The sequence below is a fragment of the Colletotrichum tamarilloi genome (genome assembly GCF_030869305.1).
Source record: "Colletotrichum tamarilloi strain Tom-12 chromosome Unknown Scaffold_10.1, whole genome shotgun sequence".
NCBI lineage: Eukaryota > Fungi > Ascomycota > Sordariomycetes > Glomerellales > Glomerellaceae > Colletotrichum > Colletotrichum tamarilloi.
In genome coordinates, this window is record NW_026849393.1 from 300467 (window position 1) to 328400 (window position 27934).

A 27934-nucleotide genomic window follows, 5' to 3' on the forward strand; every position below is an offset into this window, starting at 1 on the left:
ACCTCACTCGCCTCAGCTTTCGATTGATGTGAACTTTGGCTTTCTCATTTCTTGGTGAATCGTCCTTGCATCCAGCATCGGTACATCTTGAGCTTACGAGCCCTGTTGACGAGCATGCGTCTGTCGACACCAAGGTCATTGACGTTAAATTCGACCTTGGTGTCGTTGTCCAACGCTTCTTGCGTCTTGCCAGACCAGATTCGCTCAAGCTCTTCCTTTTCAAAGAAGTACACTCGAGTGCCGTCGCCGCGCACGTAGAAGTTTTCATCGAGATAGCGTCCCTTCTTGAAGCGCACTTGGGCAAGGTCACCTCTTCCATAGTCGCGGAAGCAGACCTGGCCACCCGGCTTGAGCAGACGGTGGACGTTGGCAACAGCTTGGTTCCATTGATTCGGAGCCAAGGCGGAGAAGATGAAAATGAGTATAGCAACGTCCACAGATCCTTCTTCCAGTCCGGGAGGGAGCTCTTCGCTCGTAACGTCCCAGACGTCGGCTTGCATGTGGTCTTGGTTGTAGGATTCATGGGTCCGCATGACCTCTACGGCCTGCTTCGAATAATCACAGGCATGGACTCTCAAGTTTGGGTTCTTGTTGGTTGCGAGAATGGGAAAGGCGGTGTTACCCGCACCGGCGCCTATTTCAAGAATCGTCTTCTTGCCAGCGTTCTCCTTGGTCACCTCGGACAAAATAGGGAACTCCTGCTGCAGCCATTTTCTGTTTTTGAAGAAGTTGGCTGTGTTGTTCTTATAGAACAAATCCCACATTCTGGCTGGGTTGTTGTTCAATCTGTCTGAGGAGTCTTGTTAGCAAGCTGTATCAAAGCAAGCGTCTTTCAAAATAATTGGCATTGATAGTGGTGTAGTCAGATGGGAGCGAAAGACTAATTAAGGAAAGTTTCATCATAGAATTCAGATGAACTATGCGTATTGCTGGGGTATCATCATAACACCGGGGGATCGAAAAAATTGAAATGCTAGGAATGTAAACTTACTTTTGTCAAAGTCGGAGACCGGAGACTGACGCTGCATCTCGTACTGCTGCTCAGAGTACTCCTTGTACACTTCGTCAGTCTCGACATGGTCCCAAGCATTGAACTCGAAGACATCATCCTGCTCGCCCAGCAAGCGACTGCCAAACTGGAAAGGATCGCTCCTCTTCTGGTTGAATTGAGGATCATGCGACCTGTGAGCCGCAGGCTCTTCCTCGGTTGCAGGCTTGGAGATCTGGAGCTCTGCCGTCTTCTCGACGAGAACTTGCTCGTCCGCCCCAGCGTTCTCAGACGCAAGAGACGTCATCTCACTAGTGTGAAGCCGAGACGAACTTTTCGACGGTTTCACAGCCGGTTTCTGTGTGGGCGGCAGCCTGACTCTCCAAAGTCCCAAGTGTTGGTTAGGAATGAAAGAGTGGTTGAGATAGAGAAGCTTTTGGAAATTTTCTCGCGTGTCGAACTTTTTGTCTCTGAAAAAAAAAGTCGTGGTGGGACCCGACCTTCGGGGCGATGAAGAGCCGCCAGCCGATGCGACCAATGCCCGATTGTGACAGACCCACTCACTGCAACCACCATTGTCAGGCGCCAGGTGCCAGGTGCAGAACGTATTGGGGAAGGAGCTCAGAATCGGTACGTACCTGAGCTAGGTTCGCGGATTGCGACTGCCTCCCATGCCTCCCGTTAGGTACAACCCGGCCAACTTAGATAATCCTCAATTAACATTTACCCATTGACGACACCTGATCGCGCAACCTCCATCATCTGCCTGTTGTTGATCCACGTCTCGTCCGATCGATACGCAAACCGGTAGACCTGACCGCGACAATGGCTCCTTCGCTCATCCGCCCCCAGGGCCACCTGTCCCCAGCCGAGGCCCTCGAACTTGCCCAGAAAGCACCTACGATTCTACGAAACAATCCGACAGCGTTCTCATCGTCCCCCCTTCTTTCGCTTTTCTCGGCCTCGGAGACGCCCGAGATATGGACCATCTACGAGAACCTCCTCCTGGCCTGCCTGCGAACGGGCGACAGCCAGGCAGCACACCAGTGCCTCGAGAGGCTGGTGATCCGATTCGGGAATGAAAACGAGCGCATCATGGCATTCAAGGGTTTGGTGAAGGAGGCGGAAGCTGATAATGATGGAGAACTTGCACAGGTACTCAAGGAGTACGAGACAATACTAGGACAGAACGCGACAAACATTGTCAGTTGCTCCTCTGCCATAGTGTCACGGCAAACGCTGACCTTGACAGCCTGTTGCGAAACGTCGCGTCGCCCTTCTGAAGTCGACAGGAAAGACATCTGAAGCAATTGCGGCCCTCAATGGTCTCGTTGACTTCAACCCTACAGATGCGGAGGCGTGGGCGGAGCTTGCCGACTTGTACCTTTCACAGGGGCTATACTCACAAGCTATATATGCGCTCGAGGAAGTGCTTGTGCTGACCCCGAATGCATGGAACGTGAGTGTCTCGTAGAGTCGACTTCTGATTGTGTTTCCGACTGACCACGACTAGATGCATGCTCGTCTCGGAGAGGTATTGTACATGGCTGCATCGGCCTCTGAAGGCTCTTCACAGCAACAATTGGCGGAATCAGTCAAAAGATTCAGCCGCAGCATCGAACTCTGTGATGATTATCTCCGGGGTTACTACGGACTGAAACTGGTGCGTGCCATAACGCGTGATAATGGACCGGCAATTGGGACTGACATGCTCTTCAGGTTACGAACAAACTTATCAAGGAACCGTCAAAGCCGTCGAGACAATCAGACTCGGAGGACTGGACCCTTCCTGACGTCGGTACGTTACAGAAGCTCAACGTGCTAGCAACGCAAAAGCTGGCCGACATTGTACGCCGCAACGGAGCGCATGAGAGGCTCTGGCAAGGTTACGATGAATCGGAAGTGGCAGCAGCCCGAGATCTGCTCTCGAAGGAGTCAGTGGACCTTGTGAGATGAGCACCGCGTCATCCGAAGACGAAAAGCAAACGACCCTGAATTATTTCATATCGTGACTGCATGGTCACATTAACGGATTGGCATGCCAACGGGCGTGCTTTATGCACATTATATTAGGCGAGCAGCCATCATCGGTACAGGCTGTACGTCGGAATTAGCAAGCAATCGGAACATTCAAATCAAGTAGTTAACGAAGCTGTGCCTGCAACAAAACGTTCACGTGCTACTGGCAATACGCGAGTATCCTTGGCCCGTCGGCCAGCCAATCGCGGACATGTCGCTCAACATTGGAACACGAAGAGACATTCAGCGAACAGCGGATCGTGTCGCTCGGGCGCTATAGTGGCCGCAATCGATGTCGAGACGAAGCTTGGGAGACTCTCTAGCTATTGGGCAGGAACAAAAGCGAGTCTGGCAGTGGGGATGTTTCACAGATAGGCAGAGGCCGCCGCCAATACCGTCGAATGAATTATCTACCGCTCTCTTCTATTGCCTCGAGGTCCATCGATCCCGCCGCGGTCACACCCGTAGTCGTGCCCAATTGTCGCAAACTGACATTCACTAGGTGGCAGAGCTGCATGTCATCCGACGTTCCAGGCGTGTCGTTGGGAGCCCGATGGGCCAAGGCGGCCCACAAGATGCGCTGGCAGTGAGTCAGTGAGTTGATCCGCGGATGGATCTCAGGCACCGTCATTCGAGACCCTGGCTACCTATGCAGAACAGAGTGCGGCGGCGTCGTGAATTAAGACCCGTCGGGCAACGACGAAGCGGTTTCGGGCTCGAGGGTCGTTGGCAGAATGGACTGACGAAATACACCAGTGCCAATCAAGTTGCGCGGTTGCCTTTGAGGTGTCACTTATATATCTGGGCTGTGCCATGTAAGTAAGCTGAAGGCAAAAAAAAAAACAGGCACTTGTGTCGGTACCAAATTCTTTGACCGCCCCTGTTATCCCCGTATTTTCTCGATTCCTCTGGCGCTTTAGACGACGAAGAGAGAAGAATAAGCTAAAAGTTGAGAGACGCCGACGAGATACCTACCACAGTTCGGACCAGTCATCTGCAAAAGACAAGCATTGTTACACAAACTTTGTTGGTCCGCTCGAAAGATCACCGCCGCCCATTTTTGGTTCCGCCTACGCTTCCAAACCATGTCGTGTATTTCTGAGAAGACTGTTACTCCTCGAATTATCAAGCAACTAGACAAGACCAAGTACCAATCACACGTCGCGGGAGAAACCACCTGAGGATACGGGAGCGCCTGAGAATTTTTCGCCCAACATTGTGAAAGCTACCACTTTCAGTACCGCTGTTGAGATTGTGTCGATGTGTTGTCATGTGAAGCAGGCTGCGTGGTTGATTGCATAGGACTGCTACCGAAGACGACGGGCATGGAACGACAGGGGGTCCAACGATTCAACCGCAGTGGAGACTTCTATCGCTGAAGGTATACTTGGTACCTAGCGCCGTAGAGGGCGGGAGGACGGCTGGGTACGGTACCTTAGGTTGATTATGACCCGGACGTGAGCGGCGTTTTCAGACAGCAACCAACATGGAAGGCCGAGAATTCCAGAGTAGGCTGCGGCGCTTTCCAACGTCGGGTTCAACTCAAGGTACCTTGGTTACTCTGTGCTCCGAGAAACGGTGAGAGATTTGGGCGAGTAAGGAGACGTGAGGGTGAGGGTGAATGGGGGGAGGGGCATAGCTGACTGACGGCTGCCTGGATTCCAGTTCATCGAAGTCACTGCGAAGACGAGCTACTAAGAGTGCAGGTTCGGGTGCGGGTGCAGGATATTAAAAGTGAGAAAGGGCAGGTTGAGGTAAAGTGAGGTAAGGTGAGGTAAGGTACGTTCATCCTCGACTTCCTACTGGTCCTCGGAACGGCGCAAGCCAAGTCGATGAGCCCGAATGGCCGGGCATTGGCTTTCGATGGCCCTAAAAGCAGGACGGGATGTTTCTGCACTAGGGATTGCGTACCCAAAGCAGTAGGTAACGAGCCTGTCGACACTTCCAGGTTCCATCTGCATTGTTGACGAGTGGTGATGACCTGCGATGGAGCAGAGAGGCCTCGTCTTCGCCCCCAACCCTCGTTCATCCCTCACGCCCGTCCGTCGTCGCCCGTCCATCTGCCCCTCCCTCCCTCCGTCTCTGTCTCCCTCCTTTTTCCGTCATCCAAATAAATAGTTTGCGCCGCCTCATCCAGCCTGCTCACACTCACACATTCTGACCGCCGATTTCTCTGCCCTGCATTTCTGGCTATTTTTCTTGTCGCCGTCCAACGTCCCTCTTTTCTAACACTGCAATTCTAAGCAGCAGCACCAACGGCGTCAAAGGATCCTGGCGCCATTTTCGCAAACGAGACAGACAGACAAAGCATACACTCCGTATTACTTTACTCCAGTACCCTCTCGACCGGCAGCCCCACCAGCATAAACGAACGTCTAAAGAGGTCCGTCCCGCAACGGAGCCACGCTTCGAGCACGTTCCTCACCGAAACATTGAACCACCAAAAAGTAAAAGACATCCACTCTCCCCCGGCCAGAACAGTCCGGCGCAGGACCAGCCCAGGCACGGCGCATTGAGAACTGACAGAGCTGGTACTTTGTAGTCGCCTGTGGGTAGGTGCATTCTCTCGGTACCAAGTCACAGTATCTTCTTTCTTCCTGACCTAATTGCTTTTCCAAGCCTATCCGAACCAACCTCGGGTCGTTCGAACTACCTATCACCCCGCCAGAGAGAGCAACCTAAATTAACACAAAGGAGAAGAGCACCATACGAATTACTCCGCGCTCTGTATCGCCGCATCCCAAAAGAGACGACCCTTTGCGTCTGATCTGCCATCGCCCGTCCCAGTCAGGTCTCAGGTCTCAGGTCCTACCCATCCTTCCTCAAAAAGGTGTCTCAAACCTCACCACACCACCACCACCACCACCACCATCACCAAAAAAGGGGAACCAAGTAAACAAGGTACGTGAAACGTTAGTTACGGTTTCCATCGTTCTTCTGGTCGCGCTTCAACTTTCCTCGCGTCTCTGCAATTCCTCACCATCCCACACCCAACACATTACTCATACCGACGCAAGTGTGTGGTGTAACCTCGTTCTTCATCTGTGTTTCCGTACCTTGACTTGGATTGCAATTCTCCATCTGCATCTTTGTCTGTATCCCCTGTCAAGAAGCTGTCAAGTGCCGGCTACCTGCAGGCGGTCCGCAGGGCAACAAACTATCCGTTACCTCGGCCAGCTGCCGATGTCGATTGTGTTGTTTACTTTACATTTACCCCTCATTCATTGTCGTCGTTCCCAGTACTGTTACTTGTGATGGTCGTTGTGCCTATCTTGTGGAAGTAAGGTACGGACAGCCACCCCAGACAACAATTGCCTTGGAGGCTCAGCCAACTATGTATGGACCAGCTTGTCAGTGGCTGTCTGGACTCATACACAATAGCGTAGAGGAGGGGCAACATGGCAAGTCCATGACACACCCGACATTGACGATTCTATGTACGGCCGACGCAACCCCCGGCCAGCGGAGCAGTGCTCACTGCTGACAGTCATTGAATGACAATCGGCCACCCACTTTATTCTGTTAGTCCATTGGATCTGTCGTCCATGGGCCGTGGCCCATCTCCCGGGGCACCCAAGTGGGACAACAAAGCAAGGGGGTCGAGACCGTCGGCCAGCCCAGCACCCAGCAAGGCCAGCACCCATCCCTTCCTCGTGCCCGCTTGGCGCCTCTCTTGGTATTCCCTTCCCTGCCCGTCCCCATACGATGGATGGGACCGATGGGTGCCTTTGGTGCCCCGTCCTCTCTCCCCGTTTTCTCTGCCCGGCGATGGTCACGGCGTTTGCGATGCGAAGATCAGGGCTTCTTCTTCTTCTTCTTCTTCTTCTTCTTCGTTCTGGCACCTCGGATCACTGAAGCCTGCCTGCACCAACCACAACTCTTGGTCAATTTGGCTTGTGCCCTGGTTAACGATTCCCTCTCACCTGACCGTTTTCCAAGTCCCTATTACCAGTACTTTCCTTAGCCTGTACCGCCTGAGAGCGGGCTGACAGGATGGGATGGGATGGCGGGGTTGGGTTGGGCTCGCCCTGGCTGGTCGTAGTGACCGCCAGAAGAGCCATTGTGTTTTTTTCTTGGTGTACATTCGCTTCCCCTCCAACCCGTCCCCCCCCTCCCTTCTCCATGCCTATTCTATCGTGTCTGTGTCTGTGTGTTCATTCCTCATGATTCACCGGAATGTGTGCTGATCTGAGGCTTGTAGCTTAGGTAGGTGGTATCAGTACCCCCAAGGTGGTCTAGGTAGTTTGCTACTGCGTACTCCCACAACGCGGCACTACGGACGGATACGCCTTCTAGTCGCTACTCCGTAAAGTACCTAGTGCTTGAAGCCCGAGGACTGGTCCGCTGTGTCGACCGTTGCCCGCTTTTTGGTTTTGCTCTCACCGACAACCCCCGTCTGTCGGCTACCGGATCCCTGAAGACCAACCGCTTAATCAGGCAATTGCGGTGCCCAGCACGAGATTCCCTCTCCTCCCGCTCCGTCCAAAAGTGGGACGGGTTTCTTCCATTTGTCTGGCACCCTCACTTTTTCTCTCGACCTCTCAACCTCTCGACGCAGCAAGGTACTTCTGCTGTGGACATCGCATGGCATATCGCAGCGCAGCGCAGCACATCACATCGCATCGCCACCCCAACAGGCTTTCTTCTCTAAGGATCTCTCTTTAGGGCTCAGAGTTGCCAATTCATACCGATTCGTCCAGACTTGGCTGCGCGGCTTAGGTTGTGCATGAGGTGTACTTCGTGCCTACTACACAGCACTCCTTCTTGTACCCCGTACGCCTTGGCTTTGGCCTTGTCTACCTAAAAGGTTGTCTTAAACGGAGCGGTCGACTAGACCCGCAATAGCTGCCCAGCTGCCACAATTTTCCTTGCACCCAATCGCGCTTCTTTTTGCGCCCAACTGTACGATCTCGCCAAATAGCAGGGGGCTTCCCTGGTTACATTCCCAAGCCCACGAACGAATATCCACCCACCGACTGCCGCCCTGCCCACCCCTCAATTTTCGCAAACCGTCCGTCTCGTCTCGTCTCGACTCGTCCTGCAACTCAGTCCTTCGCACAGAAACTTTGTTTTCTTGAAGTCTGCCGCCGCCGTCGCCTCTCTTACCGCTCTACGCTGCTGTCATCTGATCGCTCTGCTTTGCTTTCAATCTTAACCGTCAACCCATCCTATCCTCCCTTTCCTTCTTCCGCCACCAGTTCGTTGCTTGGAATCCACCCACCACCCTTGTGCCAATTGCGCCAGGACGAACGCTGTACCCGACCTACACACCATCACATTCGTGCCCTCGACACCGAATTCCTGTCGGTTTCCCATAGAGGAACCCTGACTTTCGCCCACCCTATTTCATCCCACGTCCTCGCTCGATTCACCCCTTTGCTCCGACTTTCTTGCGAGATCGTCGTGAGTAAAGGGTCTTTTTCTTCGCCACAGACTTCCTCATGTCGTCCGCGTAAGTCTTATATTTTCAACTACGCCAGGGACCAATCGACTTGGTGGCTTTCACCATACACCAGTCAACTAACACAACCGGAAGACGAGCACAACCATATCGACGCCCGGGTCATCTGTCGTCCGCGCCCATAGCGTCTCAATCCACCTCAGCAAGTGAAGACGAGTCGTACTACCAAGGCAGCCACCATCACGAAACTGAAGGTATCAGCTCCTCCGAAGTCTCGGAAACAGATTCTTCCATAGCAGACTCCGAGGATCTTGAACCAGACGACTCGGCCTCAAACGACGGTGCTCCCCGATACTCTCGTCCGGCGCTACCGCAACATCATCATCAACATCACCATCAACAACATCATCCGCAGCAACAACGCGCAGTCCAATATCGTCAACACCACATCCCCCAACCTACTGCTCCTCCCCCCGGCACATCCATCCAATACCCGTATCGGCCCGGTCCAGTGCCGACCCCAACCGAAAGCCTGGATTCTAACGACGACTACGCGTCCCCCTTTGGCCCCCGTTCCGGCTACGGTCACGTACCGGCGCCTGGCCATGGGGGGCATCCTTCCTACTATGGTGGTCGTGGTGGTCACCCGCAGCCTGGCTACCCTCAAAGTCACGTAGGCGGCTACGGCGCCCCGAGCCCATACGGCCATCCCGAACCCCGGATGTTGGGATATGGTGGTTACAATCACAATGCCTTTTCACCAATGTCGAGTCACAGTGGGCAAAGCTACTTCGGAGGAGAGCCCGGACGATACGATATGATGCCGTACCAGCAACAGCACCCACCGGCCCATTACAACCCACACGGCTATCAACAGATGCAACACCACATGCAGTACATGGGCGGACAATTCCCACCCCCTCCCCCTACAGAAGCACCGCAACCGTCCAAGACCCCCGCACCCGAGCCGCCACCAAAAGAGGACCCGGAGAAGAAGAAGCTCCAACAAGAACTCGAGCTATTCAAAAAGATGCAGGCTGAGAAGGAAGAGCAGCAGAAGCAGAAAGAGCTGGAGGAGAAGCTTCGGAAAGAAGCAGAAGAGAACATCAAGCGACGAATGGAGGCCCTGAAGGAGGCCCAGGAGCTCGCGCAAAAGGAGATTGAAAAGGCAAAGATTGAGGCCGAAAAGGCAGCCAGAGAGGCTATTGAGGCTGAACGCAAAGCCGAGGAGCAGAGACAAAAGCTTCACCAGGAAGCCATGGCCAAGGTTGAGCGTGAAGCCAGGGAGAGGCTGGAACGCGAGTTGAAGGCCGAGGCTGAGCGTAAGAGGCTTGAGGAAGAGGCCCGCATCAAGGCCGAAGCCGAAGCGAGGCAACGTCTCAAGGAGGCAATCCAGGCTGAGGCCGATGCCAGAGCCAAGGCCGCCGAAGAGGCCGAAGCCAAGAGAAAATGGGAGGACGACATGCGCAAGAAGGCCGAAGACGAAGCCCGTGCCAAGATGGAGGCCGAGAAGAAGGCAGCTGCCGAGGCTGCAGCGGCGCAAGCAAAGCTCGAAGCCGATCTCAAGGCCAAGGCTGAAGCCGACTGGATAGCCAAGGTCGCGGCGGAGAAGAAGGCGGCGGAGGAGGCTGCGGCGGAGAAGAAGAGGTACGAGGAGGAGATGAGATTGAAGGCCGAAGCCGCAATCGCTGCCGAGAAGAAGGCCGCCGAGGAGGCTGAGGCAGCCAAGAAGAAGTACGAGGAGGAAATGAAGGCCAAAGCCGAGTTTGAAGCTCGCACCAAATTGGAGGCTGAGAAGAAGGCCGCCGAAGAGGCTGCTGCCGCCGCCGCCGCTGCTAAGAAGGCCGACGAGGAGCTCAAGAAGAAGTACACCGAAGAGGCCAAAGCCAAGTACGAGGCCGACAAGAACAAGGGCAAAGACAAAGCCCCTATCAAGTTCAAGGATGCCGTGGGCAGGAAGTTCAGCTTCCCCTTCCACTTGTGCTCAACCTGGACAGTACGTTTGCCGTACAAACTATTTGCTCTCGCTGGCGTCAAACTGACCTTGATTTAGGGTATGGAAGAGCTCATTAAACAAGCCTTCATTCACGTGGACGTCATCGGACCGCATGTACAAGAGGGTCACTACGATTTGATTGGGCCTAATGGCGAAATCATCTTGCCCCAGGTCTGGGACAAGGTGGTCGAGCCAGACTGGACCATTGAGATGCGAATGTGGCCCATGGATAAGGCGCCTCCGCGCATGCCTATGCCGCCGCATGGCATGCCGCTCGACCCTGCCACCAGAGAGAGGATGGCGCATATGGCAGGCATGAGGCAACATGGTCATGCTCGAATGGGTAGCTTCCCTCCGGGTATGGCTCCTCCAGGTGGCAGGCCTGGCGGCGGCGGCCCACAGCCACCTCCCCCACCGGGCTGGGTCGGTCCCGGCGCACGTCCCGGCGGTCACGGCATGCCTGCCAACGTCGTTACGGTTGAGCCCGGCAAGTCCTCTAAGCACAAATCCAAAGCTAAGGGCTCGATGCTCAATTTCTTGGCCGGCGGTGCTGCAAAAGCTCCCAAGAAGAAGTAAGTTGCCAAATATTATTGCCACGCTGGTGCTGTGCGCTAACAGATGCGTAGGAAGAAATGATCACCAGCGCGCATATCGGAACTTTCCTTGAACTCTAAAGACCTGTTATGATCACACACAACTCAACGAACTTGCCGGGCTGGGGGTCCTTATTTGTTTTTACATATGATACCTTGTCGCGCCTTCTTTTTCCACATTATTCAGATTCCCGTCAGTCAGATCGAGCCTCCGAAATGCATCTTACGGCAACCACGGTTCATTTCGACGATCTTATAACGCATGTATGCCGGAGTATGAGCTGCGTGAGGGCGGGACACCTATTTCCCCAGAGAGAGACCGTACATGTTTTGGCGGAGCATTGCATGCATCATGGGGGGCAAGCTAAGGGGGACGACAAATATTTTTTTTCGAGGCATGGCGCAAAAAGAGGAGGACAAGACTGTGAGGCCCATTTGGTAGATGTTTATTCTTTTGGTTTATTCTTCTTGCACAGACAAGTTATGGTGTGGTAGATTATTGGCGACGAAAACGAACATTGCACTGTTTTATATATTCACTTCTTGACAATGACCTCACGATGACTTTTACTTTCTAAGCCTTTCCCATGTCTTTATTAGTCTACATGTTGTACAGCTCTTCTACAGAGAAGTTCGGGTAAGAACCCTTTATAGTCTGGGAGTACCCAAAACCGCCTTTACACGTTTCTGGAACGCCTCAATCATGACGCCCGCCACCTTTTCAGAAACCGCAGCGCTGACGGCCGAGTACAACGGATTCGCAAACTGGAACCGAATCACCAGATCCACCTCGGTGCCCGTCCCGGAGGCAAGCGGCCTCAGCTGCCACTTTGTAACCAAACTCCTAAACACGGCGCCGCCCTCGCCTCCGTTACCGGGACTCGCGCCCTCCACGTCGGCACCGCTGATCGCCTCGACGCTTTTCCCCGGCACGCAGTGGAGTCTGCTCGTGAACGTCTCCTCGAAGCCGCCCCAGCCGACGCGGAGGTCGGCTTGCGTTGGGTACCGCCGGCCGCCGTTTGCCGGGTCCGGGTCGGGTGCGGACCAGGCTGTCACGCGGGATGCGGCGCAGTAGGGGACGAAGGTCTGGTAGGCGTCCACGTCGGAGATCACGTCGTAGAGTTGGGTGGAGGGATAGGGCATTGTGCGGGTTGCGGTTAGGACTTGTGGGGTGGTTGAGGGTGCGAGGTTGGGGAGGTTGAAGAAGGGTCGGCGGGAGGGGGTGGTGAGGCGGATTCGAGAGGTGAGGGAGGTTCGTAATGAGGGTGGGAGGCGGAGGAGGGGTCTTGCGGTTGCCATTGTGGTGTTCTTTGGTCGTGGGTTCGGGAGAGTTTGGTGGGAGGTTTCGAGGTTCGCGATGTGGGCTTGGAGGATGTGGGAGGTCGGTATTAAGTCAATGAGCTATGCTTGTTGCGCTCAAAGTACAATGCTGCTGATGGAAATAGTAAAGAACGAGTGTGTTTATACAGAGCCCTCCCGCGAGGTTCTGGTTGCGCCGTCCGAAATGCCGAGTGAGTTCGTCCCAAAGAAAAATGTCGTGGAGCTGGGCGCAATGACGATTAGAGAGAAGCTGTCGGTCGGTGTTAGTGGGATTGGGTATGCGGTCTGCACCGGCCATACAGTGCCCGATAGCGCGGGAAGCTCATAGACACAGTACCAACATATCTTACCACCTTACCTTAGGTAGGTCGTGGAGCCCCAGCACATCATTATCGGGGCTGGGCTTTGGTGGGGTTTGGATTATCGAGCAGCAAGCAGCGCTACAGCACAGCTCTCTCCACAAGCCAAGTTGGCAAGCTCCAGCAAGCCCGCCATCAACCGTCCCGCATCTCCTACTCTGACATCCCTTGGACACTAACCCCCAAGGCGACGGCGACGACAAACGAAGACGACGACACAATACCACCGGAGCCGACCTCCATCCACAATGTACCATAGAACCCGGAGTACCTGACCGAACCTCCCCCAATACTTCGCTCCGAGACTCGATACCTTTTGCCCTCTCTAGGCTGCCTTCCGCCCCTAGCGTGGGGCTGTTGTCATTCTCAAGATGTAGGTCTCTCTTTCTTGGGGAGGTGGACGACGTTCGCATAAACAAAAAAACAAGTCACCACACTCTGCACCGCAAGGGAGCTTTCAGCGCGCTGACCAGACCGGACGCATTGCCTCAGGTTCGAGAAATCCCTCTACGACCTCATCAGAGGCTTGCGAAACCATAAAGGCAACGAGCGCGAGTACATACAGAACAGCTTGAAGGAATGTCGCGCAGAAGTTCGCGGGCAGGACATGGGTGAGCCAGACACTCCCTCTCTCGGCCGCGGGGCCTAGCATCTTTGGGGAACAAGAGAGAACGGTATGCTGACTTGGGTCCCTCTGCCAGACGTGAAGGCGACGGCGCTGCTGAAGCTGGTCTACCTCGAAATGGTTGGTCACGATATGTCGTGGGCCTCGTTCCATGTCCTCGAGGTCATGTCGTCGCAAAAGTACCATCAGAAGAGGGTCGGGTACCTGGCCGCTGTTCAGAGCTTCCGACCTGATACCGAAGTTCTCATGCTTGCTACGAATCTTCTGAAAAAGGTAATGCTACCCGTCCCAATCTTGCGCCCGAGGAGGGGGCGGAGGTTGTTGGATAGTACATACGGGACGAGTAAGACTGACAGCTGTGCTCCCAGGACCTCTCGTCGACACAAGCGACCACCATCTCCCTACCAATGGCTACGCTGCCGCACATCATCAACCCTTCCCTCGCCCTCTCGACCCTCTCCGATCTCCTCCCGCGCCTCGGTCACTCGAACCCGGCCATTCGCAAGAAGACCATTGTGACGCTGTACCGCCTGGCGCTGGTGTACCCCGAGACGCTGCGCGCGGCGTGGCCCAAGATCAAGGAACGGCTGATGGACAAGGATGAGGACCCGAGTGTCACGGCGGCCATTGTCAACGTGGTGTGCGAGCTGGGATGGAGGAGACCGCACGATTTCCTGCCGCTGGCTCCCAGGCTCTTTGAGCTCCTTGTCGATGGCGGTAATAACTGGATGGCCATCAAGCTCATCAAACTGGTATGTTTGGCTGAGTTGGTTTTGCTGCTGTATGGTTTTGCTGACTATGGATTTAGTTTGCGACCTTGACGCCGTTGGAACCACGCCTTGTTCGAAAGTTGCTGCCACCCCTGACTGAGCTGATCCGGACGACACCAGCCATGTCGCTACTTTACGAGTGCATCAACGGCATCATCCAGGGAGGTATTCTAGGCAGCGCAGATGACGTCTCAGGCAGAGAAGAAATTGCGACGCTCTGCGTGAACAAGCTCAGGGGCATGATCATGGTGGACGGCGACCCGAACCGTGAGTCCTAATCCTCGTCAGATAAATTCTGAAAGCTAACACGGGCTAGTGAAATATGTTGCGCTGCTTGCATTCAACAAGATCGTCGTGACACACCCGTTCTTGGTGGCGCAACAAGAAGATGTCATTCTCGAGTGTATCGACAGTGCTGACATCACTATCCGTATCAAGGCCTTGGACCTCGTTCAGGGCATGGTCAGCAGTGACAACCTGGTGTCCATCGTGAGCCGTCTCATGAAGCAGCTCAAGTCATCTGCGCCGAAGAGGGACCGACCGGGGGCATCCCTCGGCCCAGACACAGCAATGGACTCGGAGGAGGAAGCAGAGATCGAGATACACTCACCGACGAAGGCTCAGGAAGAGCCACCGCTTCCCGACGACTACAGGAGCGACGTCATCGGACGGATCCTGACCATGTGCTCGCAGAACAACTACAGCAGCTTGACTGACTTCGACTGGTACATCGACGTACTTATTCAGCTTGTCCGCATGGCGCCAACGCCACGATCAGTTGAGACCGAACTCGACTCCGTCGCTGCGTCTGGAAAATCAACCGCCGGGGATGTATCAGGAAGGATCGGAGACGAGCTGAGGAACGTCGCGGTAAAGGTTCATGCGCTACGAGGGGCGGCGGTCCGGGCGGCCGACCTCATCATCCAACAAATGAATGCGGACACACCCGCCGGCCACTCGCTCTCATCAGCATCGCTCAAGTCGACGTCTTGGTTGGTTGGAGAGTACGCAAACCAGCTAGCATACCCTGAAGACACTCTAGGAAACCTACTACGCACATTATCTCGCACAACTATCCCCGATATTCTTACGACAAGTCTGCAGGGTGTCACGAAGATATTCGCCTACATTGCAGGGAATGAAGGCCAGCCGTGGACTCCTGAATGGAAAACAAAGATCTCGTTGCTCTTGGCGCGTGTTATTCACACATTGGAGCCGCTTGCTCTTCACCCGAATCTTGAAGTTCAGGAGAGATCCGTCGAATTTATTGAACTCTTGAAGCTTACTGCGGAGGCGGCCTCTGGTCAGGCGGCGTCAACTGAGGATACTCACCAGGATCCTCCGTTGCTGTTGACGCAGGCCATTCCATCTTTGTTCCAAGGATGGGAGCTCAATTCCGTCGCTGTTGGAGCGCAGCGAAACGTTCCCATGCCGGAAGGCTTGGACCTCGATGAACCTATTCACCCGAACCTGGCACATCTGCTCGCCCAGGCTGACGTGATACCAATGGAGGCTAACGAGGCGGACGACTTCGAGGTATATTACCACCAGCGCCCAGCGCCTACCAGCATATCCTCTTCCGAACCAGCCATCAGCAGGATCGCCGACGTCCCGGCAGAGGAGGTTGTCAGCTCGTACCAGCAGCAGGCGACGGAAGACAGCTACCTGGACGCAGACATCGTGGCCAGGAGGAAAGCCGAGCGCAATGAGCGCAACCGCGATGACCCGTTTTACATCGCCGCCCCTGACGCGGCACCCAGGACGTCGACCCCGATACACAACATTCTTCAAAAGGAGAACGGCCCAGGTCTCGATATAGACTCTATACCGATAATGCAGTTGGATCTCGACAAGCTGGGCAGCTCGGCACCCGGTCCCACATCTCCCATCAACCGACCGCAACCGCGACCGAGGCAAAGGGTCATCATCGCCGCGGACGAGACACTCGCCGGCAGCGGCGTTTCTACGCCGCGCAACTACGAGTCGGAGAACAACTCGGACAGCTTCACAAAGTCGCGCGCCAAGAAGCTCCGCCAGGGTCTCTTGCACGTCGACTCGTCCACGCTCGGCTCCCTCAGCCTCGAGGGCGACGCTGCGTCGTCCAGCAACACGCCGTTTGACTATGAGCGGCAGCAGCGCGAGGAGGCTGAGATGGCGCAGGCGATGAAGGAGGTCGAGAGGCTCCGTCTCGAGATGCAGCGCGCCAACGAGCGCATCCAGGTTGCGCAGGGCGTCGACGTTGCCGGCACGGTGGTGAAGAAGAAGACCAAGAAGGGCAAGAAGACAGAAAAAGACGGCGGAGCCGAAGGGTCGGCGGTCAAGACGAAAAAGAAGAAGAAGAAGGCTGCCGTCGCCGACGGCGGTGCCGCGCCGCCCGCTGTGCTCTTGACGGACGATGCGGAGAACAGTGCCGGCGGCGGGGAGAACACCGCGCTGATACCGCCTCCCGAGACGGCTGTTGAGGGGTCCGGGGAGGGCGGCTTCGACGCCGCCGGTCCGCCGGTCGTTGTGCCCAAGAAGAAGAAAAAGAAGAAGACGACCAAGATGGCTGAGATTGCGGGTGATAGTGGTTGAGGCAGAAGCAAGCCAGGGGCCGGTCGAAAGAGGTCGTGAAAAGGATGAGATGGAGAGCAAGACAATAACTCCTGCATGCATAGTAGAATAAAAAAGGCGCAGTGTTGAATGACGTACGGATCGAGTACGATCATGGTGACGGTGAAGACCTTGTGTCCAGCACACTAAGCGTATTGCGAGGCAGTGGCATGCCAGTATATTGTTTTCCCTCTTTCCTATGGCCCGCACACATCTCACAAGACACCCATCATTTCACACCATTACAGAAACACATCAAGTTTTTAAATGTTTGAGGAGTACTCCTCTTCTCTTATCGACAACTCCCGGCTCTCTGCTCCTCCTTCCCCGGCACTTTCAGTCGGGTCCGTCTTTCTCTCATCATCCTCTTCCTTCTCTCTTCTCGTGGGTTTTGTTTACGTACAGACATGATACAAAGGGGACACCGAGGGAATCGCTTCCCCAAACGTCACCGTCGTTTCGCGTTTCAAACCGCCAAAAAGGAAAAATCAAAACCAGCCAAAAAGTGGAATTCCCCTTTTTTTATGTTGCCCCGCAAACCCGCCGTCCGTAGCACATAAGTCCTTCCAGCGTCCGTCCACACGTCACACAACAAAAGGGGTGTAGTTTGGTTTGAAGAAAATAGACATTAAGAAAAGAAAAAGAAAGGAAAATCTCATGGCCATGAAGAACAAGGAGGCACGGCTTAAACACGCTTGCTTCAGTCATCCATGGGCTTGTCCTCGAGCGTCACTCCGCGGGGCGCGGTGAGGGAATCGCGAGGAGTCGACGGGCCGCTGTCTGTTCCTGCGCTGGGTGCGGCTGCCACGTGTCGGTCCAGAGAGTATCGAACACTGCTACGTCCCAGGCTGTTACGCTTTTCAACAGGCGATTCCAGAGCCTTGATTCTGGCCGCGACTCCCTCCGCTGCAGGCGCAGGCGCCGCAGCCGATCCATTGGTTGTCGTCTCCTTTGGCGAGCTGGTTTCGCTACCGGGAACCTCGAGACTGGATCTCTTGGCTCCAACAACGCTGCCCAAGCTAGAGCGGTGACGGTCGACTGCCGACGCAGGTGGGCTTGTCTGGATCGGGAAGCGAGTCTCAGGGCCACCCGTGCTGCGGTCACGTCTGTGGCCACGAGGGCTGGGCGCAGGGCTTGTTGCGCGACCACGGCTGCCGGCGGCCTTCTCGAGCAGAGCTCTATTCCGCTCTTCCATGTTGGCTCTCCGGTTGCTCTCGTCGGTGCTGATTGCGCGGGGGCGATTGTTGTCTCTGATCGATCCGCCATGGCCAGCAGTAGACATACGCTTGAGTTCGCTGAAGATGGCGTCTTTGTTGTTGAAGAGGTCACGAACGAGTCTGTAAGCATGCTTCTCTTCCATAGTTAAGGAGGTTTCCGTGCGAGGACGCAAGATGCAGGGCGCAATGCCCGTGGCCAAAGACGCGATATAAGTCTCATCAGCCGAGGTAAGGTCGATTAGGCGGGTGAAGTGGTTCATACAGGCGTCGAGTGTTGCGATATTAGTAAGACGCATTTGCGAAAGCGTCTGTTGCAGCACAGGCACGCGAGCAGAATCGTCTTCCTGGGTTTGAGTCTGGTAGATTGTTCTGACAATCTCGTAAACGTGGGAGGAAACGAGGGAGTCTATAATATTGTTAGTACATGGCTTCTGCAAAACTGTGGGGATTTTCTTACCAGGCAGTTCAAGGAGATACAGCTTAAGCAGCGCCGCAACAGTTGGGATATCGAACTCATCAAAAACTTCGGCCGCTGCGGGCTTGCCGTCATTCAGCTTGCCACGGAGCTTGTGAATCTGCTGGAGTGGAACATCGACTAGCCACACATTCCTTCTGGCCTCGTCACCTTCAAGGTCAGGGTAGTGGTTATCGAGGTAGGTCAGAATGGTGGTGACAATGATAGGCACTCGCTTCTTATCCGCGCGCGCTCTTGCCTCGAGATCCACTCCGAATGTCTGCTCGTCGACCTTATTGTAGTAGTTCTCGTACACCACCACCTTGGGAATGAAGCTACCGGTCCGGTAGTTCTCTAGTAGGTATCTGAGGTCCCCTAGAGGCTGGACGGTCTCCTGGAAAAGCATCATGTGGTCCACAGCAGATTGCATGCTTGGAATGACGTTGCTGATGGTACCAGAAAAGTCCAGGATAACAGTCTTGATGGCCTTGAGACGGTCCAGCTCGCAGCGCTCCAGGAAGCGGAGGTGAATGAAGATGGTCTCCTCCAGATCGCAGCGCATCTCGTCCAACTTGCGCACGCCACCCTTGTACTTGTCGTCGGCTTCCCTGGCCTCACGGCGCAATCGCTCCGGTGGGGTCTCGTTGGGGTGTTGGTTGTTAAGGACGTTCCAGTTGGCGAGGTATTCGCTGACGGTTCCGACCACGGGTGAATCCGACGACTCGGATGCAGGAAGGGAAAATGTGCGACCAAGAGGCGACTTCTTATCGGGGATACCGGACAGTTTGAAAGCCTTGGGACGCCACTGGTAGAACATCTTGGAGCTGTTGGCGAAAGTGCTGCCAACGTTGCCAATCAATCTCAAGTATCCGTTCGAGATGAGGTCCTGTCCAATTCTCTCGGCATAGCTGACGCTCGTCGTGTTCATGTGCCTCTGCAGGTACTCGACAATGTCTGAGCCAGCCGATGTGTTCTGGTAGGTTCCCAGAATGGGCACCTTGGTCTCCCCGAGCTTGATGGTGTTCAGCATGTGCGCCAGGATCTTCTTGACTTGCTCGGGCTGGTAGATCTCGTCGCCGATCTCGATGGGCTCGTCGTCGTCTTCTTGGGGGTGAAGCTCGGGCTCCTTGTTTTCGGAGACCTTGATCTCGGGAATGTTGTTCTTCGGGCTGTTCTCGGGGTCCTGGAAGGCCAGCTTGGTTTCCTCCTCGATATCCTCAACCAGTCGGCACTTGTTGAAGTAGGTGCTCCTCAGCTTCTTGACCAACTCGGCCTGCCTGTCGTGCGCCTTGATGCGAGCTTGCAGCTCATCCTGAGAGTCCTGGATGCGCGACTCGTGGGCATCGCACCAGCGCGAGAAAGGGTTGACGACCAAGTCCCGAATGTTCTGAGCAATCTTCTTGTGGTTTTTGGCGCCCTCTTCCATCTCAGTCCGAACACCATCGAAGGCCTGTGATGAAGGTTAGCACGAGCCTCGGGAAAGCTCTCGGTGGGGACGTTATGCGAACCTTGCGAACGCTGGCACCATCGTCTTTTGAGAAGCCGCCCTGGACTTTGTCTGCGTTTGGTGCAATATCTCCTAGTCGCTGACTGTAAATCTCCTCGGCTTCGGCACGCATTCGAGCGACAGTCAGGACTTGTCGGTTTTCTTGGACACCTTGCTGCAACTTGCTGAAGAGGACGCCGAGTCCTAGCGCGGAGATGCTTAGCCAAAGCGCGAGGGGTTGCAGTAGCGCATTCAGTTGACTTACCTGCAGCATAGTCGCTGGACCAAAAGGAATCTTCGAAGCCCGGCATGATGCCTAAAAGCTCCTACTTGTCGCGGACGATGATGCTGTGTTGATACGGGTTGAGGCTGAAAAGTTTGGCGGGCAGAGAGAAAAGGAGGCGGCGAGAAATGTTTCGTTTAGTCGTTATGCAGGAGGCGGGAGGTGGGAGGGAAAGATGGGTTGGTATTTTCGGCTCGAGATTAGAGACGCTTTTCTGTCGGTTGCGAGAAGCGAAGGAATACGTCAGCCGCGATTGACTCGGCAGTGCAGGCTGTTCTTGGAAAAGACGGCCGGCAACAAACAAAACGAGAGATAAAAGAGACAGGTGCAGGAAGGTGAAGTAGAAGCAAGATGCTGTAGTGTTCGTTGTCGTCGTCCTTTGTCAGGGGCACATGCCAGTTGGAGGAGGAAATTTTGGAGAGCAGAAATGTAAAAGGCTTTGGAGTGAAGGTGCTGGTGGTCAGTGGTTGCTGACAGGTTCAAGGTTCAAGGTTGAAATGCACCTCAGGTTGGGGGGGCAGAAAGGATGGAAGGAGAAGCTGCTTCCACCTGCTGCTGCTTTGCTTTGCTCTCAATGCTCTACCTATTCCTTCCTCCTGGCTCCTGCTGCTTCCAGATTGCTAGGAATAGGAACCTGGATCCGTACTGTGCGTCCAGCTGTGCGTCCCTCGGTCTCCGCAGGGCCATCAGTGAAGCTTTACGACGTGCGGCACCTCTTCCCACTTCATCATCCACCTCCTGCAGCCAACCCGGTGACACGGCATCACACGGCATCAACCTAGATCAAAGGTCAGCAGCATGGTATTCTCCTGCTGTAGGTACGCATACCTCATGCCCTTGGAGGGCTCCTCCTCTGCCACTGCCAACAATCTGCCCGACGAACCGGGGCTACAGAGACACTATCCGTAAAGCAGTCTAGCAATGCTGCAATGGCAACGGTCATTGGGGCCTTGCTTGCGTGCCTTGCCTTGGTCCTTCAAGTTTGAACTTGGAGACGTGGCATTCCATTCCATTGGCCCCCCTGCCTCATGACGAACGATCGAACGAAAGCTGGCCCCTCAGGCGGCAGACCCTTAGCCGGCCTCACTGGGCGACTCGGATAGGCCTGGGGAGTTGGGACCTTGGCTGAAAAGCCGATGATGATGGGAGGAGCCATCTGAAGCCAAAAATACATACATCATGCTCCAGCCACTGCCCGATCCCCACTCATCTCCTTTCCCAGTGTGTGACTGGTCAGGGCCCCAATTGCCCCCCGTTATGCTCCATTCAAAGCAAATGACCCTGAATGAGGCAGCCAAGCAGAAGCAAAGCAGAAAGCTACCGATGTCAGGGCAAGGACAGCTTGTGTGAACCCCCTGCATTCGTCTCTGTTGCAGAACGATGGGGCTATTCCCAGCTGGACTGGAGAGACTCGGCTCATTCACTCACTTGCGAAGCGAACCCCAAAGACGTTCTCAGCCCCCTTCTCACAGGGCTGACCTCCCAAACCAGTTGCCGCCGCCAATTTGGCGCCGTATTAAGCATCATCTTCACAATTTATGCAGTCCGGGATAAGGTTTCCTCGTCACTATCCAGAGGGAATGTTTCTGAAGACGTCAAAATTGGTTATTGTCTTTGTTCACTTCTTTGTTGTTGAACGAGACTTTCCATGGACCACTGCCACCGTAAGTTGAAACTGAAGAGAATTGTCGCCGATCACCAAGCCCCTTCCTCTAACCCCTGAGAACCCTCGTTGCCACTGGGACGGTTCCCCAGACGACAAAAGGCCGTTGTTAATAATTACCAAGGGCTGGTCTGCGGCCTATGTACGCAGGATGTACTAGCGAAGACGAAACCCAACGATTGCCCCATACAGTCCGTAATCTTGTCTGTCAGGCAATACCCACCCAGCCCAGCACATGGGAATCGTTCCATCGCTGAGTTGGCTGGGGAAGGCTCAACTGAACGCAAGAGCCAGCCATCATCCGAAGTTGTAAAGTCATGACTGGGAGCTTCCCGTCTATGAGGTCCGTTCCCGAAATTCTAATCCACAAGCCCACTCTAGTGTATGTACCTAGTCAGTGCTTGCCCCTACTTTCGGATTTTGATGCTCTGTCCTAAAGTAAGAAAAATCATCTGTCCAACTATGCAACCATGTATTTCATTGTAGACTCAAGAGATCTCAAGAGAACACTTTCTCGAGAAAACAATATCGTTTGGGCCTTAATTCACGCTACGCAAGAACTTGCGACAATTCTAGGCTGACTTTCGCACGGCTTGCTGAAGCTCGGGCTAAGGTATTCGTACTAAGTCAACTGGATCTATCAGGAACTGTAGAATGTAATATGACCAGGCTGCAAATCAATCCATGACTTGTCAGTATCTATAAAAGTATGAAATCTTAATGAACGTTGCTATTGGGACTATGAGAAATTCTCACAAACGTGTCCAAACTTAACTAAGTCCTCAGATAGGATTTTGGGAGCTTCCCAAACGGTCCCTTATCGCCGGGATCAACTCGCAGATAAGAGTCTCACGCAATCGCAGCTCGGAGCTTTGACCCCGGGCACTCTGTGACGTGATTCCTAATCAACCAAATGTATTGGAACATGCCTGGAGTCTGAACCCCTCGGCTTCCCTCTGTGAAGGATCATTGACTTTCACAACAAGGCAGTATCTCCTTTTGAGGCGGTCTTCAGACACCCTATTGATAGTAAGTTGTCTGGGTTCATATGACATCGCCAACTCGTTATTCGCACTTATGATGGTGTAATGAAGCAAGCAGCGCTGACGAATAACATAGCCGTGAGACACAGACCTAAGATTGCTAGTCACCCAGGTCGCACCCAACGCCATGGATGAAAAGAAACAGTTCATGTGTGACGAGACTGGCGATGAGGCCCAGTTGCCTCCTCGCAAGACTCCGTCTCCTGCAAAGAAAGCCGTTGTTGCTTGTTTCGCCCTGTGGCTCGTGACACTAACCTTTGGTGTCCGTCCTATGAAGTCATGCTATCATCAAATGAGAAAGCCATGGGGCGTGCCCCTTACCGTCGAGGAGAGGGCTCACAATATTCTATCTCATACTCCATTGATAGGTACGACCACCCTGTGCATTCTGTACGACACGATGAGAAGTGCTGACCGACCGTCATCGTAGATGGCCACAATGACCTCCCTATTCTCGTCCGAGGATTCTTCAACAACCACATCTACGAGAAGAACTTCACTGAGCCCTTTGAGAACGGTGGTCTTGTTGGCCACGTTGATCTGCCCAGGCTTCGCAAGGGTCAGAACGGCGGTGCTTTCTGGAGCGTTTACACTCCTTGCCCCGCTAATGGCAGCGACTTTTCCGATGAGAACTATGCTGAGAGTAAGTCTTGACCGTTTGAGTGATCTGGAATTTATAACTCTAACACCTGTGATCGTAGGCGTCCAGTGGACTCTTGACCAAATCGATCTCATGACCCGCATCAAGGACTCCTATCCCAAGGACTTCTCCTCAAGCGCGAACAGCGGCGCCGCTTTGGAGGCATGGGAGAAGGGCCAGCTCATCTCCCCTCTGGGCGTCGAGGGTCTGCATCAAATCGGCAACTCTGTCGCCAATCTCCGACGCTACCATGCCCTGGGTGTCCGCTACTCGACCCTCACCCACAACTGCCACAACAAGTTCGCCGACGCCGCGCTGCTCGAAAGCCCTCTGCGCAAGGCAGAGCCTCTGTGGCACGGGTTGAGCCCTGCCGGTCGCCGTCTCATTCACGAGATGAACCGTGTCGGGTTGATTGTCGACCTCTCCCATACAAGGTAGGTTTCGAGGACCCGTTGATCCCTACAAAGGATGGTTTCTAACATTTCTTACAGCGCCGAGACACAGATTGATGTCCTCGGGGGCAAGGACTGGGAAGGCAGTAAGGCGCCTGTTATCTACAGCCATAGCTCCGCATTCAGCGTCTGCCCGCACCCCCGCAACGTCAAGGATGACGTTCTGAAGCTCGTCAAGGAGCGCAACGCGGTTGTCATGGTCAACTTTGCGCCTGACTTCATCTCCTGCGTCGACTCCGGCAACGAGAACGGTCTGCCCACCTACGTCCCCGCCAACGCCACGCTTGACCAGGTCGTCAGGCATGTCCTGCATATTGGCAACCTTATCGGTTTCGACCACGTCGGTTTCGGCTCCGACTTTGACGGGATTGCGTCGGTGCCCAAGGGTCTGGAGGACGTGTCCAAGTACCCAGGCCTTGTTGCCGAGCTGCTGAGGCAGGGTTTGAGTGACGAGGACGTGGCAAAGGTCGTTGGCGGAAATGTTCTTCGCGTCTGGAAGGAGGTTGAGGCTGTTGCCGAGAAGCTGCAAAAGGATGGCCAGCCTGTTCTTGAGGATGATATCGCAAGCCCGAAGTGGTAGGGGGCAGTGCGCTGGAATCAGTATCAATGGGTTCATAGATGCCTCAAACTTTCGCTCCTGTGCGTATCTAAGACAATGGTGAAATTGGAACCGGAATTGATGGTACAAGTGGTATAGTTTTTCATAGTCATACATGTTTGGGCACACCACAGACCCATCTATGTTGTACATTCGGTGGTCATGCAATGAGCACCACCTCAAAATCTAACCCATTCGCTCTCCAAATACCCAGTCGACAGCCACCACAAAGGGCGTTTACCATCGTCTGTTCGCAGAATTGTGCTTCCTGGCCGACTCGATCTGGGTCCTCGTCCGCTGTCCTCTCACGGGGAGGTTCATGGCGTGTCTTCTTCCCCGGTAACTTCCCATATCCTTTAGTCTCATGACGTTCTGTTGAATGATCTTCCGCGCATCGCTTTCTATCGTCATTGTCGATAACTCTGCCGTAAGAGCCGTGACGGTTTTCGGTGGCAGAGCGCCGACTTTGGACATGGGGGAGATGGAGTATTTGGCCAAAATGCGGGATGATGTGGTTGGCCCGAGAGCGAAGAAAGACTCAAGCGCCTTCTATAAAGAGAATAATATCGTTAGCATCGTCGTATGTGGTGTTACAGCTGGGTCGTTATCGTTCGCAGGCGAAGGGGATGCCGTACCTTCACGAGCTTTTGCTCGGAAAAGTTGACTCCTAGAATGAAAACCTGTAGAGGGTCAGTCAGTTGCCGCTCCAGTGTCTGTCATGAGATATCCATCTTACCATTTTCTTCAATTTAAAACCTGAGTCCTCGAAAAGAGCGTCACTATCGTCGCCGCAGGCTGATCCGGTGCCTGCAATTGATGATGGGATCGCGAGACTTCGAAATCATCGATGCACTCACGGAGAGTCGGCGCCGGAAAATAGTGGATCCAATTGTAACGCGGCGGTGGCAGGTGCTGCACGTAGTCTAGTGACACCAGTGGCTGCCCGGGTGCATTGATAGCACTGATCCGCCCAGAAGGCGACCCTTTATGCCATGGACGCATCCACTTCCACGGATTGCCTCCCCCCATTGGGCAGTTGCGGCGACCAGGGTCCGAGCTCGACTTCCTCATTCGCGTGCTTCAGAGAGGGGAGTTTGAAACGTAGCTCTACGGTTCCGAGGGTCCCTCTATTTAACACACTGTCCCTTCTGGCGATAACCTCTCCTCCCTTCCCAGACGGTTCTTACTTGCATCCACAGAATCTGAATTTCTTTCCCCAATTGATCGAGTTCAGTGCCCAGTGTCCATCATGTTCAGCATTCAGAGACTCGTCTCTGCCCTCCTCCTCGCCGGAGTGGCTCTGGCCTTCTTCGCGCAGACCGCTGAGGCTGCCAAGGGCCCCAAGATCACCCACAAGGTCTACTTCGACATCACCCACGGCGATGAGCCCCTCGGCCGCATCACCATGGGTCTGTACGGAAAGACTGTCCCCAAGACCGCTGAGAACTTCCGCGCTCTCGCCACCGGCGAGAAGGGCTTCGGCTACGAGGGCTCCACCTTCCACCGCGTTATCAAGCAGTTCATGATCCAGGGTGGTGACTTCACCAAGGGCGATGGCACTGGTGGCAAGTCCAGTGAGTTGTTCTCAATCCAAACCGCTTTCACAGTTCTGCGTGATGACTGACGATATGGAAACTCCACAGTCTACGGCGAGAAGTTCCCCGATGAGAACTTCAAGCTTAAGCACTCCAAGAAGGGTCTCCTGTCCATGGCCAACGCCGGCAAGGACACCAACGGCTCCCAGTTCTTCATCACCACCGTCATCACCTCGTAAGCACACCTCGCCGACAACTACAAACATTCCATACCCACGAAGTTGCGCTAACTCTACAATCACAGTTGGCTCGATGGCCGTCACGTCGTCTTCGGCGAGGTCCTCGAGGGCTTCGACGTCGTCGAGAAGATCGAGCAGGCCCAGACCCAGCCCGGCGACCGCCCCGCCAAGACGATCAAGATCGCAAAGAGCGGAGAGCTGGAGGTGCCCCCTGAAGGTATCCACGTGGAACTCTGAGCACGTACTGTGACAACCCGTCGTCCCTCGCTGTCTCCTCGTTTTATCATCAACCCGACACTTTTTACACCATTCCACCTTGACTCTTCCCGCTGATGACCTCCCGAAATTGATGAAACAACACACAAAAACGTACTTGGTTTGCTGATGGCTACGCCCCCCTCGTTGCAGGCGAATACGGCACTAGCGAGTGGGCGTCAGGCTACTCCAACGAGGATACGCCGCTGGAGGTGGGCTCCGGCGAGGGCTGGTCCCTAATCCAGAAGGGTCTCTTCGGTGGTGTTGTTGTTGCTGCGATCGTCGCCTACATCAAGTTCAGCAAGTCCAGGGCCGCAAGAGATGTCGGCTACGAGAAGACTATGGCGTAAAGGGGGATTTGACAGGGGGAAGCGGGCATCGACTTGGCTCAGGAAATACAAGACAACAAATGCCAGCTAACAAGAAATGGCCAACACATGCATTTGTCAACTATATTCGAATGTGCAATTTGTCGTGATGTTGAAAATGTTGTCTATACTATACGTCTTGCATTCTCTTAAAGCATAGTCCAATAGCTGTAAAGCACCCATCCCAAAGCGCATCACGTGTGGGGTACCAAAAAAATTCCGTACTGGCCAAATTTCAACTCAGACACCCCTCTACATTTGAATAGCGAACAACCGATCATACCTGACGCCCCGAAGACAAAATAAGAGAAAAAATATGAAGCTGCTTAGTCTCAACTTTTTGACCTGCGCGGTCAAGGCCTGCAAGTCCTCCGCGGCCTCGTTCCCCCTCCACCCCAAGGACGCAGAGCTGGCGCAGGACGACATCGAGGTCAACCCCCAACTTCTCTTCAACGTCCTGCCCCGCTTAGACTGGGCCGCTCTGCGAACGAACGCAACTGAGGTAAGGCTCTCGTTCATACTTTATCTTACATCGTATTTTCCCTCATATTTTGGTCTTCCGTCTGAAGATGTCTTTTTCTATACATCATCCAAGCTCATATACGTCCACTACACCATCTCTTTTGTTTCATGTACGTGCAGATTGCTAATTAGTTACCTTAAAAGCTGGGCTTCCCCGAACTCCCCACGGAGGCCCCCTCGGCAGAGCAACTCGAGGGCGACGAGAAGATGCTCAAGGAACTGCACCACCTCCTCATGGAGACGCAGATCATGGAGGGCAAGCTCGTCTGCGGCAACTGCGGACACGAGTACGCCATTCGCGAGGGCATCGCTAACTTTTTGCTGCCGAGTCACTTGGTCTAAGAGGCAACGCTCCGATTATGGGGGACCAAGCTTGGAGAGATGATGAAGAATTTTGATTTGAGACGGCCGACGAGGCTGTAGTAGGCGTTCATGGCGTTTTTCTCCTCTCACAACAAAGCATGAAGGTTCTCTGTTGTGGGGGGAGGGGAGGTGGGCGGCAAACAGAGGAAGATG

At 54.3% G+C, this 27934-nt stretch overlaps 12 protein-coding genes across 12 annotated transcripts; 6 read left to right on the top strand and 6 right to left on the bottom strand.

The window, feature by feature from the left end:
- Positions 1–44: 44 nt before the first annotated feature.
- On the bottom strand, positions 45–1295 carry CTAM01_04250 (methyltransferase; the record flags this gene model as incomplete). Its single annotated transcript, XM_060520280.1, has 2 exons — positions 45–790; positions 992–1295. The coding sequence occupies 2 exons, from the start codon at positions 1293–1295 to the stop codon at positions 45–47; spliced, it is 1050 nt and encodes a 349-aa protein (XP_060384925.1).
- Positions 1296–1813: 518 nt separating this feature from the next.
- Positions 1814–3597, top strand: CTAM01_04251 (tetratricopeptide; the record flags this gene model as incomplete). The annotated part of the gene is made up of 5 exons (XM_060520281.1): positions 1814–2191; positions 2241–2447; positions 2502–2651; positions 2708–2922; positions 3510–3597. The coding sequence occupies 5 exons, from the start codon at positions 1814–1816 to the stop codon at positions 3595–3597; spliced, it is 1038 nt and encodes a 345-aa protein (XP_060384926.1).
- Positions 3598–6926: 3329 nt separating this feature from the next.
- CTAM01_04252 (uncharacterized protein) lies at positions 6927–7091 on the bottom strand (the record flags this gene model as incomplete). Its single annotated transcript, XM_060520282.1, has 1 exon — positions 6927–7091. One exon carries the CDS (start codon positions 7089–7091, stop codon positions 6927–6929), a length of 165 nt encoding a protein of 54 aa, XP_060384927.1.
- Positions 7092–8448: 1357 nt separating this feature from the next.
- CTAM01_04253 (uncharacterized protein) lies at positions 8449–10980 on the top strand (the record flags this gene model as incomplete). The annotated part of the gene is made up of 3 exons (XM_060520283.1): positions 8449–8459; positions 8544–10404; positions 10462–10980. The coding sequence occupies 3 exons, from the start codon at positions 8449–8451 to the stop codon at positions 10978–10980; spliced, it is 2391 nt and encodes a 796-aa protein (XP_060384928.1).
- A 665-nt stretch (positions 10981–11645) lies between these two features.
- Positions 11646–12296, bottom strand: CTAM01_04254 (polyketide cyclase/dehydrase and lipid transporter; the record flags this gene model as incomplete). Its single annotated transcript, XM_060520284.1, has 1 exon — positions 11646–12296. One exon carries the CDS (start codon positions 12294–12296, stop codon positions 11646–11648), a length of 651 nt encoding a protein of 216 aa, XP_060384929.1.
- A 253-nt stretch (positions 12297–12549) lies between these two features.
- On the top strand, positions 12550–16645 carry CTAM01_04255 (uncharacterized protein; the record flags this gene model as incomplete). The annotated part of the gene is made up of 6 exons (XM_060520285.1): positions 12550–12593; positions 13169–13287; positions 13378–13574; positions 13670–14053; positions 14110–14338; positions 14388–16645. 6 exons carry the CDS (start codon positions 12550–12552, stop codon positions 16643–16645), a joined length of 3231 nt encoding a protein of 1076 aa, XP_060384930.1.
- Positions 16646–17363: 718 nt separating this feature from the next.
- CTAM01_04256 (uncharacterized protein) lies at positions 17364–20131 on the bottom strand (the record flags this gene model as incomplete). Its single annotated transcript, XM_060520286.1, has 4 exons — positions 17364–18286; positions 18338–19784; positions 19843–20024; positions 20086–20131. The coding sequence occupies 4 exons, from the start codon at positions 20129–20131 to the stop codon at positions 17364–17366; spliced, it is 2598 nt and encodes an 865-aa protein (XP_060384931.1).
- A 364-nt stretch (positions 20132–20495) lies between these two features.
- On the top strand, positions 20496–20885 carry CTAM01_04257 (uncharacterized protein; the record flags this gene model as incomplete). Its single annotated transcript, XM_060520287.1, has 1 exon — positions 20496–20885. The coding sequence occupies one exon, from the start codon at positions 20496–20498 to the stop codon at positions 20883–20885; it is 390 nt and encodes a 129-aa protein (XP_060384932.1).
- CTAM01_04258 (uncharacterized protein) lies at positions 20683–21259 on the bottom strand (the record flags this gene model as incomplete). The annotated part of the gene is made up of 3 exons (XM_060520288.1): positions 20683–20881; positions 20932–20991; positions 21141–21259. The coding sequence occupies 3 exons, from the start codon at positions 21257–21259 to the stop codon at positions 20683–20685; spliced, it is 378 nt and encodes a 125-aa protein (XP_060384933.1).
- Positions 21260–22936: 1677 nt separating this feature from the next.
- Positions 22937–24481, top strand: CTAM01_04259 (membrane dipeptidase; the record flags this gene model as incomplete). The annotated part of the gene is made up of 4 exons (XM_060520289.1): positions 22937–23177; positions 23240–23452; positions 23511–23883; positions 23941–24481. 4 exons carry the CDS (start codon positions 22937–22939, stop codon positions 24479–24481), a joined length of 1368 nt encoding a protein of 455 aa, XP_060384934.1.
- A 255-nt stretch (positions 24482–24736) lies between these two features.
- CTAM01_04260 (30S ribosomal protein S13p/S18e) lies at positions 24737–25528 on the bottom strand (the record flags this gene model as incomplete). Its single annotated transcript, XM_060520290.1, has 3 exons — positions 24737–25048; positions 25135–25179; positions 25256–25528. 3 exons carry the CDS (start codon positions 25526–25528, stop codon positions 24737–24739), a joined length of 630 nt encoding a protein of 209 aa, XP_060384935.1.
- Positions 25529–25748: 220 nt separating this feature from the next.
- Positions 25749–27760, top strand: CTAM01_04261 (cyclophilin type peptidyl-prolyl cis-trans isomerase/CLD; the record flags this gene model as incomplete). The annotated part of the gene is made up of 6 exons (XM_060520291.1): positions 25749–26073; positions 26143–26269; positions 26339–26490; positions 26682–26874; positions 27227–27398; positions 27563–27760. 6 exons carry the CDS (start codon positions 25749–25751, stop codon positions 27758–27760), a joined length of 1167 nt encoding a protein of 388 aa, XP_060384936.1.
- Positions 27761–27934: the final 174 nt, after the last annotated feature.